This window comes from Carassius gibelio, chromosome A18 (assembly GCF_023724105.1).
Source record: "Carassius gibelio isolate Cgi1373 ecotype wild population from Czech Republic chromosome A18, carGib1.2-hapl.c, whole genome shotgun sequence".
Taxonomy (NCBI): Eukaryota; Metazoa; Chordata; class Actinopteri; order Cypriniformes; family Cyprinidae; genus Carassius; species Carassius gibelio.
Genome location: NC_068388.1, coordinates 20,283,152 through 20,297,455, shown reverse-complemented (window position 1 = coordinate 20,297,455; position 14,304 = coordinate 20,283,152). Strand labels below are relative to the sequence as shown.

At 44.3% G+C, this 14,304-nt stretch overlaps 2 protein-coding genes across 4 annotated transcripts in view; both read left to right on the top strand.

Annotated features, from left to right (window-relative positions):
• LOC127934464 (zinc finger and BTB domain-containing protein 38-like) overlaps positions 1-9,546 on the top strand; it is a 28,007-nt gene extending 18,461 nt beyond the window's left edge. For all 3 annotated transcript variants that reach the window (XM_052531866.1, XM_052531865.1, XM_052531867.1), the window contains one exon: positions 4,932-9,546. In XM_052531866.1, the coding sequence (XP_052387826.1) occupies positions 4,932-8,591 (3,660 nt within the window). In that variant the 3' untranslated portion in view covers positions 8,592-9,546. The remainder of the gene's footprint in view (positions 1-4,931) is intronic.
• Positions 9,547-11,431: 1,885 nt separating this feature from the next.
• Positions 11,432-14,304, top strand: part of LOC127934469 (ras GTPase-activating protein 2) — a 38,435-nt gene continuing 35,562 nt past the window's right edge. Inside the window, exon 1 of the mRNA XM_052531883.1 lies at positions 11,432-11,636. Coding sequence (XP_052387843.1) covers positions 11,579-11,636 — 58 coding nt within the window. The 5' untranslated portion in view covers positions 11,432-11,578. The remainder of the gene's footprint in view (positions 11,637-14,304) is intronic.

Genomic DNA, 14,304 nt, shown 5'->3' with positions numbered 1-14,304 from the left:
AGGGTTTTTATTTAAACAGAGGGGTAACTACAAAAATGAACAGTCATGAGAGACAAACATAACCAAAAGAGGGAACCGGATGAAACGGGGAACTCAGAAGAACAAGAAGGTAGAGGAAGTCTCGGGGAACGAGAGCATGAGACACAAAGGGTAAGGACTCCATGAAGACAACAGAGAAAGACAGCTCTATATAGGGAAACTAATGACAGAGTATTGTCAACACCTGTGCGATTCTAATTGGAGTGCAATTACTGTGAAGACACAACCAGACTAGCGGAATTAAAGTGCCTATGGTGAAGTGCCTAAGGGGAAGTGAGCTCATTAGGGAACACCCAGGAAAACAAAGACTGGCAGCGTGACATTACCCCCTCCCTACGGAGCAGCTACCAGATGCTCCACCTAAACCCAGGAAAACCCCAACAGAAAAAGAGGCAGGAGGGAGGTGGAACGGCGGCGGACCAGGGGGAGGGACGGAGGGACAGAAAACAGGGACAGGAGCAACCAGGAGGAATGGAAAGGTGCAACACAAAACAAGGAGTCCAGGAGGGAGGCGGACAGGTGGAGGCTCAGGGGGAGGGAAGGAGGGCCAGACTAAACTAAAAGGAACAGACAGAAACAGAACTCAAAAAACACAAAACATAAGTCCATGAAGGGCATGTTGAGGCGTCCACCAGGACGGAGCAGATGACCACCACATCTTTGTGGTCGAGGCCGGAGTCCACCAGGGCGGAGCGGAAGACCACCACGGCCTTGTGGTCAAAGTCAAAGCCCTCCAGGGCGGAGCGGAAGACCACCACGTCTTTGTGGTCGAGGCCGGAGTCCACCAGGGCAGAGCAGAAGACCACCACGTCCTCATGGTCACCGCCGGAGTCCCCCAGAGCGGAGCGGACGACCACCACGTCCTCGTGGTCACCGCCCGAGTCCCCCAGGGTGGAGCGGACAACCACCACGTCCTCGTGGTCACCGCCAGAGTCCCCCAGGGCGGAGTAGAAGACCACCACGGCCTTGTGGTCACCGCCTCGGGAACTGTATCAGGCACCGCCTCTGGAACAGCCTCGGGCACCGCCTCGGGAACTGTATCGGGCACCGCCTCGGGAACTGCATCGGACACCGCCTCGGGCACCGCCTCGGGAACAGCATCGAGCACCGCCTCGGGAACAGCATCGGGCACCGCCTCGGGAACTGCATCGGGAATCGCCTCGGGAACAGCATCGGGCACTGCATCGAGCACCGCCCCGGGAACTGCATCGGGCACCGCCTCGGGAACTGCATCGGGAATCGCCTCGGGAACAGCATCGGGCACCGCCTCGGGAACAACATCGAGCACCGCCTCGGGAACTGCATCGGGCACCGCCTCGGGAACAGCATCGGGCACCGCCTCGGGAACAGCATCGGGCACCGCCTCGGGAACTGCCTCGGGCACCGCCTCGGGAACTGCATCGGGCACCGCCTCGGGAACTGCCTCGGGCACCGCCTCGGGAACTGCCTCGGGCACCGCCTCGGAAACTGCATCGGGCACCGCCTCGGGAACAACATCGAGCACCGCCTCGGGAACTGCATCGGGCACCGCCTCGGGAACTGCATCGGGCACCGCCTCGGGAACTGCATCGGGCACCGCCTCGGGAACTGCATCGGGCACCGCCTCGGGAACAGCATCGGGCACCGCCTCGGGAACTGTATCAGGCACCGCCTCGGGAACAGCATCGGGCACCGCCTCGGGAACTGCATCGGGCACCGCCTCGGGAACTGCATCGGGCACCGCCTCGGGAACAGCATCGGGCACCGCCTCGGGAACAGCATCGGGCACCGCCTCGGGAACAGCATCGGGCACCGCCTCGGGAACTGCATCGGGCACCGCCTCGGGAACAGCATCGGGCACCGCCTCGGGAACTGTATCGGGCACCGCCTCGGGAACAGCATCGGGCACCGCCTCGGGAACAGCATCGGGCACCGCCTCGGGAACTGCATCGGGCACCGCCTCGGGAACTGCCTCGGGCACCGCCTCGGAAACTGCATCGGGCACCGCCTCGGGAACAGCATCGGGCACCGCCTCGGCCTCCGGAACAGCAACGGGAACCGCATCGGGAACGGCTTCGGTCACCGCCTCGGCCTCCGGAACAGCAGCGGGCACCGCCTCGGCCTCCAGAACAGCAACGGGAACCGCATCGGGAACAGCCTCGGCCACCGCCTCAGCCTCCGGAACAGCAGCGGGTACCGCCTCGGCCTCCAGAACCGCAGCGGGCACCACATCGGGAACAGCATCGGGCATTGCCTCGGCCTCTCGAACAGCATCGAGCACCTTCTCGGGAACAGCCTCGGTCTCGGAAACAGCATCGGGCACCGCCTCGGGAACTGCATCGGGCACCGCCTCGGAGACTGCATCGGGCACCGCCTCGGCCTCCGGAACATTAGCGGGCACCGCATCGGGAACGGCCTCGGCCACCGCCTCGGTCTCCGGAACAGCAGCGGGCACCGCATCGGGAACAGCCTCGGCCACCGCCTCCGGAACAGCAGTGGGCACCGCATCGGGAATGGCCTCATGGACGGCAGCCGCCCGCTCGGGAGCGTTCTCCGGGTCCTGAGGAACAGTAGCTGCCTGTCTCCTCCTCCGCCCTCTACGATGGAGAGTCGGTGGCGTTGAGTCGGCCATCTTGTGCTGTGGTGCTGGGCTGGCGGCCATCTTGAGCTGTGGCGCTAGGCTGGCGGCCATCTTGGGCTGTGGGGCTGGGCTGGTGGCCATCTTGGGTTGTGGGGTTGAGCTGGCAGCCTTGTCTGGAAACTCTGGTGTGGTTGTTGCATTCCACTGAGCACGATGGTGCAGGTAATTGGTAAACCCCCAAAAGTCCAGGATCTCTAACCCCTTCATCTCCCATTGAGGTAAAGGATCATCCAGGCAATTATTAAACCAATCCTTTAGTGCTGCATCATTGTAACCTAACCCGACTGCCAAAGTCCAAAACAATTGCGCCAGGCCACCCACCTCCCTTCCTTCTTGATGAAGGGTGGTTAAGTTCCGGACTCTCCCCCTCCGTTCCTCCATGGTGGCTGGGGAACCGATTCGAAATCTCACACCGCTGGATCTAGGCATGATGGAGTCCTTCTGTCACGGTTGGGTTTGGGAAAACACAAAGAGAGGGTAGATCCAAATGCAGGTAAGGGTTTTTATTTAAACAGAGGGGTAACTACAAAAATGAACAGTCATGAGAGACAAACATAACCAAAAGAGGGAACCGGATGAAACGGGGAACTCAGAAGAACAAGAAGGTAGAGGAAGTCTCGGGGAACGAGAGCATGAGACACAAAGGGTAAGGACTCCATGAAGACAACAGAGAAAGACAGCTCTATATAGGGAAACTAATGACAGAGTATTGTCAACACCTGTGCGATTCTAATTGGAGTGCAATTACTGTGAAGACACAACCAGACTAGCGGAATTAAAGTGCCTATGGTGAAGTGCCTAAGGGGAAGTGAGCTCATTAGGGAACACCCAGGAAAACAAAGACTGGCAGCGTGACAGAACCAGAACCAAGCAAAACTACAAACTGAAAGTCCACACGAAAGCCAGGTAAACAAGACAGGAACCATGGCACAATCGTTTTGTGTCTCTAGCTCTGATTACAGATGTTTTAATTTAATTGTTTTAAAAGTCACTCCACAGGAATTAGTCATTTAAAAAGTCAAAACGGTTTAGACACACGTTCAACAAACATAAATTAATGACAATACCTACCTCATATACTTATTTTAACCAAATGTTTATTCATATTAATATATTTCTGTATATCACAGATAATGGATTAAACAGCCCAGGTGTTAGCTCCCCTAGCAGACAAAAGGAGCATTCTAAATGAGTCATCATGTATGGAATATCTCACCCTTGCTCAGTCTAGACCCTTACTGATGACTTTACCAGATCCTAGCAGGTTGATGAAATTGGTTAATGATAGGGTTATCAGAATTTTTTTTTTTTTTTTTGTCTTCTTTAACCTGTCAGAAAAAAAAGAATTTTATTTAAAATATTAAAATAGAAGGACTGTAACCTATTTATGCATATTGTTGCTTTACTTTAAGTGCTTTTTCTTGTTTTTCTTTGCAGTTGTTTCGGTTTTATGCTCTATCTATGTGCATGTATCTATGTGTTTTTACAAAAATAAATAACCAAGAGCTTTCTAGGGAGCTCAGATCAAGGTAGCAAGATGAGGAGATCTATGCATCTGCATCTGTCTTTGCACGTAAAAATACCTTATGTGGTCATTATCAATTTGTGAGTTAGTTGTTGATGTTATGAGCTAACTTCACTAACTTCATCTGATTACTGCTTTATAGACATGTTATGATGGTGAACCAAGTGGCCTACGAGTTGAGTCATGCTGCCATCTAGTGGTCTGATGTGATTTGATTAGAGTCATCTAATAAATAAACTTTTGTTCTCATTCTGTGGTTTAAATTTTCTCCTTGCTGTCCTTTTAGTAATGGTTAAATGTCATGTTTTGTGGTAAAATATGTATTTTTTAAACATAGTTTTAAATTAACCATATGCTCAACCTAATATTGTTCTATAATATTGTTCCAAACCTTAATGCACTTCATTTTTCCATGGAACACAGAAGGAAACGTGTCATACAGGTTTAGAAGAACACAACATGATGGTGGGAAAATTAATTAACATTTTTGGGTGAACTATACCTTTAAGTTGTCATCATCCATGAACAGTGCCTTGTTATTATTGAATGTTATTGACTTGTTACTGAAGAGTGACTAAGTATACTGAAAATCCCAGCCAGTTATTTTCCCTTTTCTCTCAGTAAAACAATTTATCGGTGTTCAGAGACAACAGTGTTATGCTGTTATATCAAAGTATGTTGTTTTTTACCCAGATTTAAATTATTATTATTTTTTTATTTATTTGACTTTTTGTTTCTCCTCTGCAGATGACTGTGGTCAACCCCAGCACTCTCAGTCTGGTGGACAGTTCCCACCCCCAAGCTGTCCTCAGTCATCTTAGTGAACAGCGTTCACAAGGCCTGTTCTGTGATGTAATAATCGTTGTGGAGGATGTCAAATTCCGGGCTCATCGCAACATACTGGCTGCTACAAGTGGATATTTTCGTAATGCTTTTAAAACGCCTGAGGTCTACACATCCAGCCAGGTGCTGGAGCTAACAGACCTAAAATCTGAAGTCTTTGCTAGCATCCTAAACTTCATCTACAATGCCAGAGTGGAGTCAAGTAGTACAGAGGACAACAGGTCTTTGGTTGCAGCTGGAAAGCGTTTAGGAATTCCCTTTTTGGAGAAATTGCTTGACTCTGAAAGGCAGAGCATTGGTATCTTACAAGGCCAAGCCTCTAGAAGATCAAACAGTCAGTCAAAGTTGGCAGACACATGCACACTGAAAAAAGAAACCCTCAAGCCTGAGGAGTTAGACTGCTCTAAGGGCCCAAGGATCACCAATGCTTTCTCCATTACTGAGGTTGAGGCAGTAAACAACCCATTCTCAACACTGAATCCCAGTAACAAAGTTATTGAGGGAGTTGAGGAAGGGCAACCTCCTTTTAGCTCCCAAGAAACAAGCATGTCGTCCATAGAGAGTGAGCCTGCCAATGCCCTAACTGAGCACTCATATGCAGTGAGCCAGGGGCAAGAATCTAAAGAGGTTAACCAGGAGAATGATTACAGAACCATCACGCCTGCCATGCCTCCAGCTAAGACTTTGGTTACCCATAGACTTGGACCTATAAAGAAGCGACGTGTACATGGTAATGGAATGCCACCTCTCTTAAGTGAGCCTGTTGCAACTGTGCCCACTGTAACAGGCACATCTACAGTGGAAATGGCTACTGTGACTCCATTATCTTCCTCCCAGTTGTCCACAGATGCAGCACCAGAGATACATTCCAGCCTCGATCTGTTGCCACCACTTGACATTACACCCTCTCAGGATGCAGAGCCACCCTGCCTCAGTCCTCAGAATACACCCGATGTCTCCACCTTCAGCTGTCAGCAATGCGCTGAGACCTTCAGCGACTCAGCGCTTCTCACCATCCACATGCAAGTGCACAAGAGATTTGTCAGTCATTTGTTTTGCAAGTACTGCCAGAAGAAGTTTATGCATCTGAAAAGACTGCGCAATCACGAGCAGGTTTGTGTGAAATCTCTAAAAGGTCCGTCAGAGTTAGAGACAAATAATAAAGACTCTTCGAGAGCCCCAGTCTCTAACGATACATCTAATGCAAATACCACGCAACATTCTTTACCTCCACCAGATCTCCATATCCCTTTACATTTAGATCCCACATTGACAAGTCCCCTTGAGATGTCTCAGGATCAAGTTAATGGGACCTTAAAAACAAATAGCACTTCAAGGACTTACAGGTGTTCTGTATGTAAACGAGCTTATGTGACCCTTTCCAGCCTAAAAAGACACGAGAATGTACACTCGTGGCATAGAGCCTATCCTTGCCACTACTGCAACAAAGTTTTCGCTCTGGCCGAATACCGCACCAAACATGAGATCTGGCACACCGGGGAACGCCGGTACCAGTGCATTTTCTGCTTGGAGACCTTCTTGACTTACTACATCCTCAAGAATCACCAGAAGACCTTCCATGGCATTGATCCACAGCTGGCTGTCAATAAAAAATCAGCAAATGGTGGATTCAAGAGTAGTGTCTACCCCATAAAGCTTTACAGGCTTCTCCCGATGAAGTTTAGAAAGAAACATTACAAGTCGTACAGTCAGACATACTCTGAAGAGATCGAGGGCAATGATGAGTCCTGCAGTGCACCACTGGACAGCTGTTCCCCCCACACAACTAATTCAGATGTTGTTATTGGTCAGTCGTTATTTTCAATGCCAGTGACATTCATGGCCACTCCGAAAATGATGGCATCAGAAAAGCCTCGCATCAGCTTTGACAAACCGTGTGACCAAAACATAGGATTTCCTGTGCCATCTGAGACAGAACAACCACTGAAACACCTCTCTGCTGGTTTCAAGAAAAAGTCTGGATTTGATGGAAAAGGGTCATCGCTCTTCAGCTACAGGTTTAGAGATTCTTCAAAAGCAATAGAGAAAACCACAGGGTCCTCTCTGATCACGCATGGAAGTGACAGGGATTCAACCGAGAAAATCACAGAAAACAGCACAGACATTCTTCCATTCCTCAACATTCCGTCTGTGTGCTCCTTCGAAGGGTTGAGCAAGCTGAGTGAACTATCGGCAGCAGCACAGACCATCGAGGACATGGCTAATCAGCTGCTGCAAGCAAGACCTGAGAGCATAACAGCAGATCAGCTACCTAGTGGAAAGACAGAAACATACATTGCTAAGCCTGCATGTCCAGGCCCATCAATCGATAGCCAAGTCCTCCCCCTCTGCCAAATAACAGTGAAAATTGGCAACGAGGCAATTGTCCGACGAAAAATAAAAGGCTCAAAGCTATTCCCAAAGAAGAGGAAAATGAAAAGCTGGAGACAAGAGGGCATTGGTCAAAAAAGCCCTGCAGAGGAGAATATCGGAAGTCCGAGTTTGAGGGTGAGGGCCGAAGTAACAACCTCAGTTACAGAAAAGGAATCATATGATGACCTAAATGATCCTGAAACCGACCAACTATGGCGTCCCTACTACACATATAAACCTAAAAAGAAGTGTAAGAAAGTGAAAGGAAAACGAAAACGGATGAAACATCTGAAATGCTACACTAGGCCCTTGTCACCTCAAGCCAATGATGACTTCAGAGAAACACCGTTCTGTCCAGACCAGAGGATCTCAGTTGACAACTACGGCGTCCAGAGGGAGCCAAGGCATAGCAACCAAAAGGAAACTTTCCCTTGCCACAGTTGCGAGAGCTCTTTTCCTAGTCAGACCACCCTCAGCATGCACATCATCAGCTGCCATCAGCCACACTGCAGAACATGTGGTAAACAGTGTCCTCCTGAAGACACATCCAGCACAGCTGGGCCCACTGGAGAGGATAGTGGTGACTTTATCTGCAAGAGCTGCACTGAGGACGGCTCCTGCTTCAGCTCAGATGTGGCGTCCCACAGCCTGAGCATGGAAAAGCGTTATAGATGTTCCTACTGCCCTCAGCGGTTCCTTTACCTTGCCACCAAGAAAAGTCATGAGAAAAAACATCTGGAAAAGTCAGGTAAAGGACACAATTGCAGGTATTGCTCAAAGGTTTGTAAATCCGCAGTGCTGTTGAGTGTGCACGAGAGCAAGCACTTCAAGACAGAAGATGGAGAAGATCCAGACATGACCTGTAAAATAACCAGTTCACTCTCAACAGTTAAAGAGCGCAAAGGTCCGATCAAACCTGAGCATTGGGAAAGCATGTGTACCAGCTCTGAGGTCAAGTCAAAGATGGGGGAACCTATGGACACAGAAAGCGAGGGGAATTATCCTATAATAACCAGTGTCTACAAGAAAACACCTTTATCATTTCCTTATGCAGAACATGGGTCTTTTACTCCCTTTTCCTCAGATTTAAAGAGGAAGACATCCAAGAAAAAAAGCATTTTGGAACGTTCCAAAGGATTTGGATTTGAGGGACACAGACAGGACTCTGTGATATGGGGACAACATGATTGACCTCCCAACACAGGTACAACCAAGTCAAGTGCTGACTCTTTCCGGACTGTCGGCCAAGAGTGCCTGTAACCAAAGGAACTTCCCAACAGCCTACAGTTGATCAAGTCAGAACAGCATTTCTCAAGAGGAACCTTGTTTTCACACCCACGACAGGAAGGAAATGCATCTCTTGCTGATGTCACATAGAACAATAATGTAAGTGACAGGGCAGGCCTTAAAACTTTTGAAAAATGGGGGAAAAAACGCACATGAAAGTATGAGGAGGTTGGCGTTAGTGACTTTGCATTGCAAGAGAATTTGTGAGATGTAAATATAGAGTATTTTTGGTCGTTCACATGATTGATAGTTTTCCAATTTTTTTCTTCTATGAGAAAAGAAGTGGTTTTATTTTTATATGTTTTTATTTGTCTAAGTGGATCTTCCCTATTCCATTGCTCATTGTGTTGTACTCTATGCATCAAGTAAAGTGAACGACTAGCAGCACCTTACAGTAAAGATAACCGCAAGTGATTGTACTTTTATTGTAACATAACACTGTTACCACCATTTCAATCTGTTGCACAAAATGCATTAACATCTCTGTCGATAATACTGATAAATGCTAACAATGATTTTCCAGAATATACCAAATGTTTTACCTTTCATTTATAGGAATTATGTGAAATACTTACAACAAATAATGAAATAAAAAATAGCAAAAATAACACATCAGAATAATCTCAGAATGCTTTGATGACGTTAAATGGCTGTAAGAGATTGACGGACTGTCATGCAATAGGATTTATTCACTTTACCCATTTTATGTTACAAATAGGTCATATAATTTTTCACACCGTGTGACACAGTTGCCTTGTTTTCATTTGTGGCACATTAAAAATGCAATATTGGTTGGGTTTCCTCAATATCAAATGGCAGTTTTCTTCAATTGGAACACAAGTAAATTTTATCACATTAACATTTTTAAATGTCATATTATTCCAATCCATAAACATGGAGAGGATGTCTGAGAGAAAATGAGTGAAACAGAGCCCAGAGATCCTCTTCCTCCTGAAACTGCAGACTTGTAAGTGGGAATTCTGTTTATTCATTTAGATTGTCTCTCGCACTCTGTCTGTGGGCCTCCGTGCTGCCCCATCTGAGAAGCTCATTCCCGTTTCTCTGTCGGTCCTCCACACAATGCCGCATTCACAGTGTCCTGTCTGGGCCCACGTGACAGCAGTGCCAGATGCTCTGAACTCTCCACCACCGTCAACTCCTCTCAATGGAGATATAGAAGGTTTGTGGCCAAAATCGAAAGCCTATAGCAGTACAATGTCTGTTAAGGTTTTTATTCGTTCCAGGGCATCAGGGAATGTCTGGTACTTCTTTCACGTGTACTGGAACTTTGTTTGACATTTTTCAAAAACTCAACCAGGCAGCCTATCACCTACTTATCTGTTTTGCATGCCTAATCCTTCAGAAAACATCTGCCAGTCTACTCAAATATTAGGCGAATGTTTCTATCTAACTAATGTGAACATTCAAGTTGAGATTGTAATACAATCACATTACATATATGCTACAAATATTTCAACACAATGCTGTGACTGTGCTTTGAAGTCTACAAAAAGTTTGCAAAAGCACAGTGGGTCCAAATGTTGAGTCATTGATGAAGGTGCAACACTTTATACATATTTATTTTATTTCATTAATCTGAAGCCGATCATATATACAGTATAAAATGCCCTAACAAATATACCAATAAAGAAATTAACAGTAATGTACATGGGATAAGATGCCTGCTGTAAAGAAAGGTTTTTCTGAGCAAAAACAAAACTTAACATATTGGCGATAACACTGACACTGACATTGCAGTCATGCTTGATGGGCTAAGAAATCAGAGCAGAACAACATAAAATACGTAATTTGATTAACATCAATGGAATGGACGATTTTCACATTTCTGGGTTTGGAATGTTGAAGTAAAATATAGCATATAATCCTTAAACCATTGAAAAAAATCGGACGTTCCAATTTTCTTCATCAGCAAAAAACAAAACAAAACAAACAAAAAAAATCCACAACTGCATTTCTACACTATCCAAAATAATAAAACAAACAGATAAATTATGACAGTCAGAAGAGAGGAAGACCTCAAATGTTCATCTGTAGTGTGGCAGTTATGTTGACTAGTATTTTCTAATTTAATATACCAGGCTAATATAACACAATATAAATGCATATTATTATTATTATTATTTAAATAATGAAAATATATTTTAATAAATATTATAGCCTATATTATAATTTGATTTTGGATCTTAGATTTAGGATGTTAAGCGTTCTGGTAATGCATATTCACAGTCCAAAAATGGTACATAGTCTGATTATTGGCAATACTGCAGTATTATAATATGTTTATTATTATCACATTAAACAGTTTTATTTTTATACTGGGTAATAAAATAAATAAATAAAAAAAATTTATAAAACAAAAAAACAGTATATGTCTTAAAAAAATATTTGTAACACAGATACACACAGACCATAGATGGTGCATACCATGATAAACTTTAAGTATTATTTATTAGTAAAAATCATTAAGATCAAAAATGTACCTTTAAGGACAGACAAAGTCTATCCTAATTAGCAAACAGATTTGTGCTGCTTTCAAAACTACCCGCACAGATTGTTTCCTAACCTAGTGAGCGGTGGAACTTGACAAGACTTCTTAGGCTCTCTCGGTAGGCAGCTCTCTAGTTTTAAAACACAAGGCTTCTGTCGAGGGCCCCGTTCAGCTGCTCTGTCGCTCGTCCTCCACTAGGGCTTCCGTTTGTTTTGACTACATGATGTTGCCTGTGTGAGTTGATTCACACAAATCCCGGTCTGCCGTCGCGACCAATCGCGCTGAGCCGGTGACGCTTCGGAGGGCCGTCCGTCCGTGAGCCTGCATTCATAAACGGATGTGATAAGTGTTGAATGTACTGTACAGAGACGAAACTTGGACCATGGCGGAAGAAGACGACACGAAAATCCGGATTTTACAGAGCCTCCGAGGGAAAATATGTAAGTGCGACACGCTGCTTGGAGAGCGAGTTAGATGTGTGTGTGTGTGTGGAAGAGTGTGTTTAGATGGCTTTGGGAGCGAAATAAAAAGGATCAGCACGGGGGACAGAGGGGCGCGGTAGGAGCAACACACACACACACACACACACACACACACACACACTCGGCGCTACTGGATGGGGCTCTGAGAAACCAGCGTTGTTTGCCAAACTGCGCACAGTTTGGATATGTAGTTCACTTAATTTTGGATATTTTACGTTTAAATCATGTTTACATCACCAGTGACAGATATAGCTCAGGCGTTTGTCCATTATCTGAGTTAGCCGTGGTGCTAACGTGCTCCATAGCCTGGTTCCCCCTCACAACCGTCGTATTTATTCACGTTAATGTTTGTACAAGAGTAAAATATGGTTCTGGTTTTACTAACACCGTCTTCATGTCACTGGAGTTGACGGTTGGTTGATTCATTCTTAACCGGACTGACGGTGTGGAACAGTCGGTGGGATCCTCGCCGAAATTTGACCAATTCTGAGTTGGACGGAAGTTCTTGCATCGCTTTAAATACTCGAACATTGCCACAGATAATTATAATATTTAAGAATTCCTTCAAAAATATTTTAAAACTCGTATTTTGGTATATTCTGTAACGCAGTCGTACTGAAGTATAGCATAGACATCAAATGACAGATTAATTTACTTAGTAATTTACGTGCCCAGATTACTTTCCATTGATTAAAAATCATATATATTAGTGTGGTAACTTAACGTTAGTATTAGCAGCTTCTGTCATCTAAAAAATAAGTTAACATGACTGAAAGCTTTTTACACTCTGCAGAACATCATATTAAATTTATTATGACTTACACTGAGTTAACTATGGTAATGTAATAGTTTCTGTTAGATCACACTCAAAAACCATATTCAGTCTGACCCTTATTACATTGATTTGTATATCCCAGTATAGGTTTAGTTTAGTTATATAAATTGTAAGATATATTGCCCACTTCTACCATGAAATCACAATAAAGTGCCATTTTTGGACATAATAACATGGTATTACTATATTATTTTTGGCATTCTTCCACAGTAATGTTATTCTTTAAAATAATAACTTAAATTCCATTATACATGAGTATCGTCGCATTCATCACTTTTCACAGTACACTGTAAAAATTGTTGTTTAGAAACCTAAACATGTTCTTAATGTAATAGCATTTAAATTAACTTATTAGAAAGACAACTGCATGTTCTTAAAGTGTACTGTGATATTACCTTTTGATACATTGAATGTAAAATTGTACTTTTGGAACATGGCACTTTTTTGTAAAGGATATGACATGACAGCTGATATTGACACTATCGGAGCAAATGAAAGATCGCTCCGTGTCTGTAATAAAATGTTGACATGTCAGGTGTTTTGAATGGATTGAGCTGATTACAATTTAAACTCAATTAGTTTGGGGGCATTTTCTTAACACTGTCCAAATGATTGGTGCTAATGTTTTTACTGTCTCCCACCCCTCACCCACCAAAATACAAAAAGAAAAAAATTGAACCGAAACCTTGTGTTGCAAGTGAGTTCGTGGTAAATCATCACTCTCTGGAAAGCTCACTGGAAGCCTCATATCCACATGATGTTGCATAATTCATGTGAAGTGGAGTAGCTCATCATTTTACTGGCATATAGAAAAAAATTAATAATATAATGAAAAAGATTTCCTGTGGTACAAGTTGAAAATCTAAAGTATTATTTTCAGCAAATTTTTGTAAATAAATAAATTAAATAAAAATAACCCAGATATAAGTATAGCACCTTAAAATCTCTGTCTAGATCTGTCAGTATTAGTCTTCTGTACAGCCCTTGATGCCCAGCTATGTGTGCATGCGTATGATTGTGTGAAAGGCATCGCTTTTATCTTTCCACCTGGATGAGGGTAGGCTTTTCTGATTACAGTTACCACTCAGTAACCTGCATTTGCCACTCTACTAAAACTGCTGTCTGCACTGGGGATGTGGGGGGATTCAGAAACAGGGAGTTTTTGGAAGTCGGTGTGTAAGTGGGGCTTTTATGGCATTTGGATGACTTGAAAGTCCCAACCTCAGGTCAATTCCAATAACGTGTAGTGCAGTACAGTCATAATTCTAATAAACAATACAAGTGAATAACATGTCATTGTGTGAATTAGATATAGTTTTGAGTGACAGTATATTTGTAGAAGCATAAAATTTAGTTTCATATGATCTGACAGAATTACACTCTCAGAAAGAGGCGTACCTTTTGAAAAGCGGTCACCCCAGTGACAGCTATTGTACCTTTCTTTTCCCTGAGAGTGCAGGATAGTTGTATTATATTAGTTATACTAACCGAGTATAACATGTTTAGTGCGTCAAAAAAGGTACAGGTGCCTATAGGAAGAATTGGGAAATTCCTTAGGAAATTACAGGGTACTGTTATGTAATTGCTTTCTTCTTTGTAAACGCTTAGGGAAGAAACCAGGTACTCTTGACTTTTACAGCATCTACATAAATTTCCAGTAATTTGAAGATTTTTTTTAAATAAACAATGTAAAAAAAAAAAAAAAAAACTTTTCTTTTTTCAATTACATTTAACTGAAGTCTTTGGTCAGCCACTTCCTACACAGTCTTTTGCTTGCCCTGACCGGAAAGA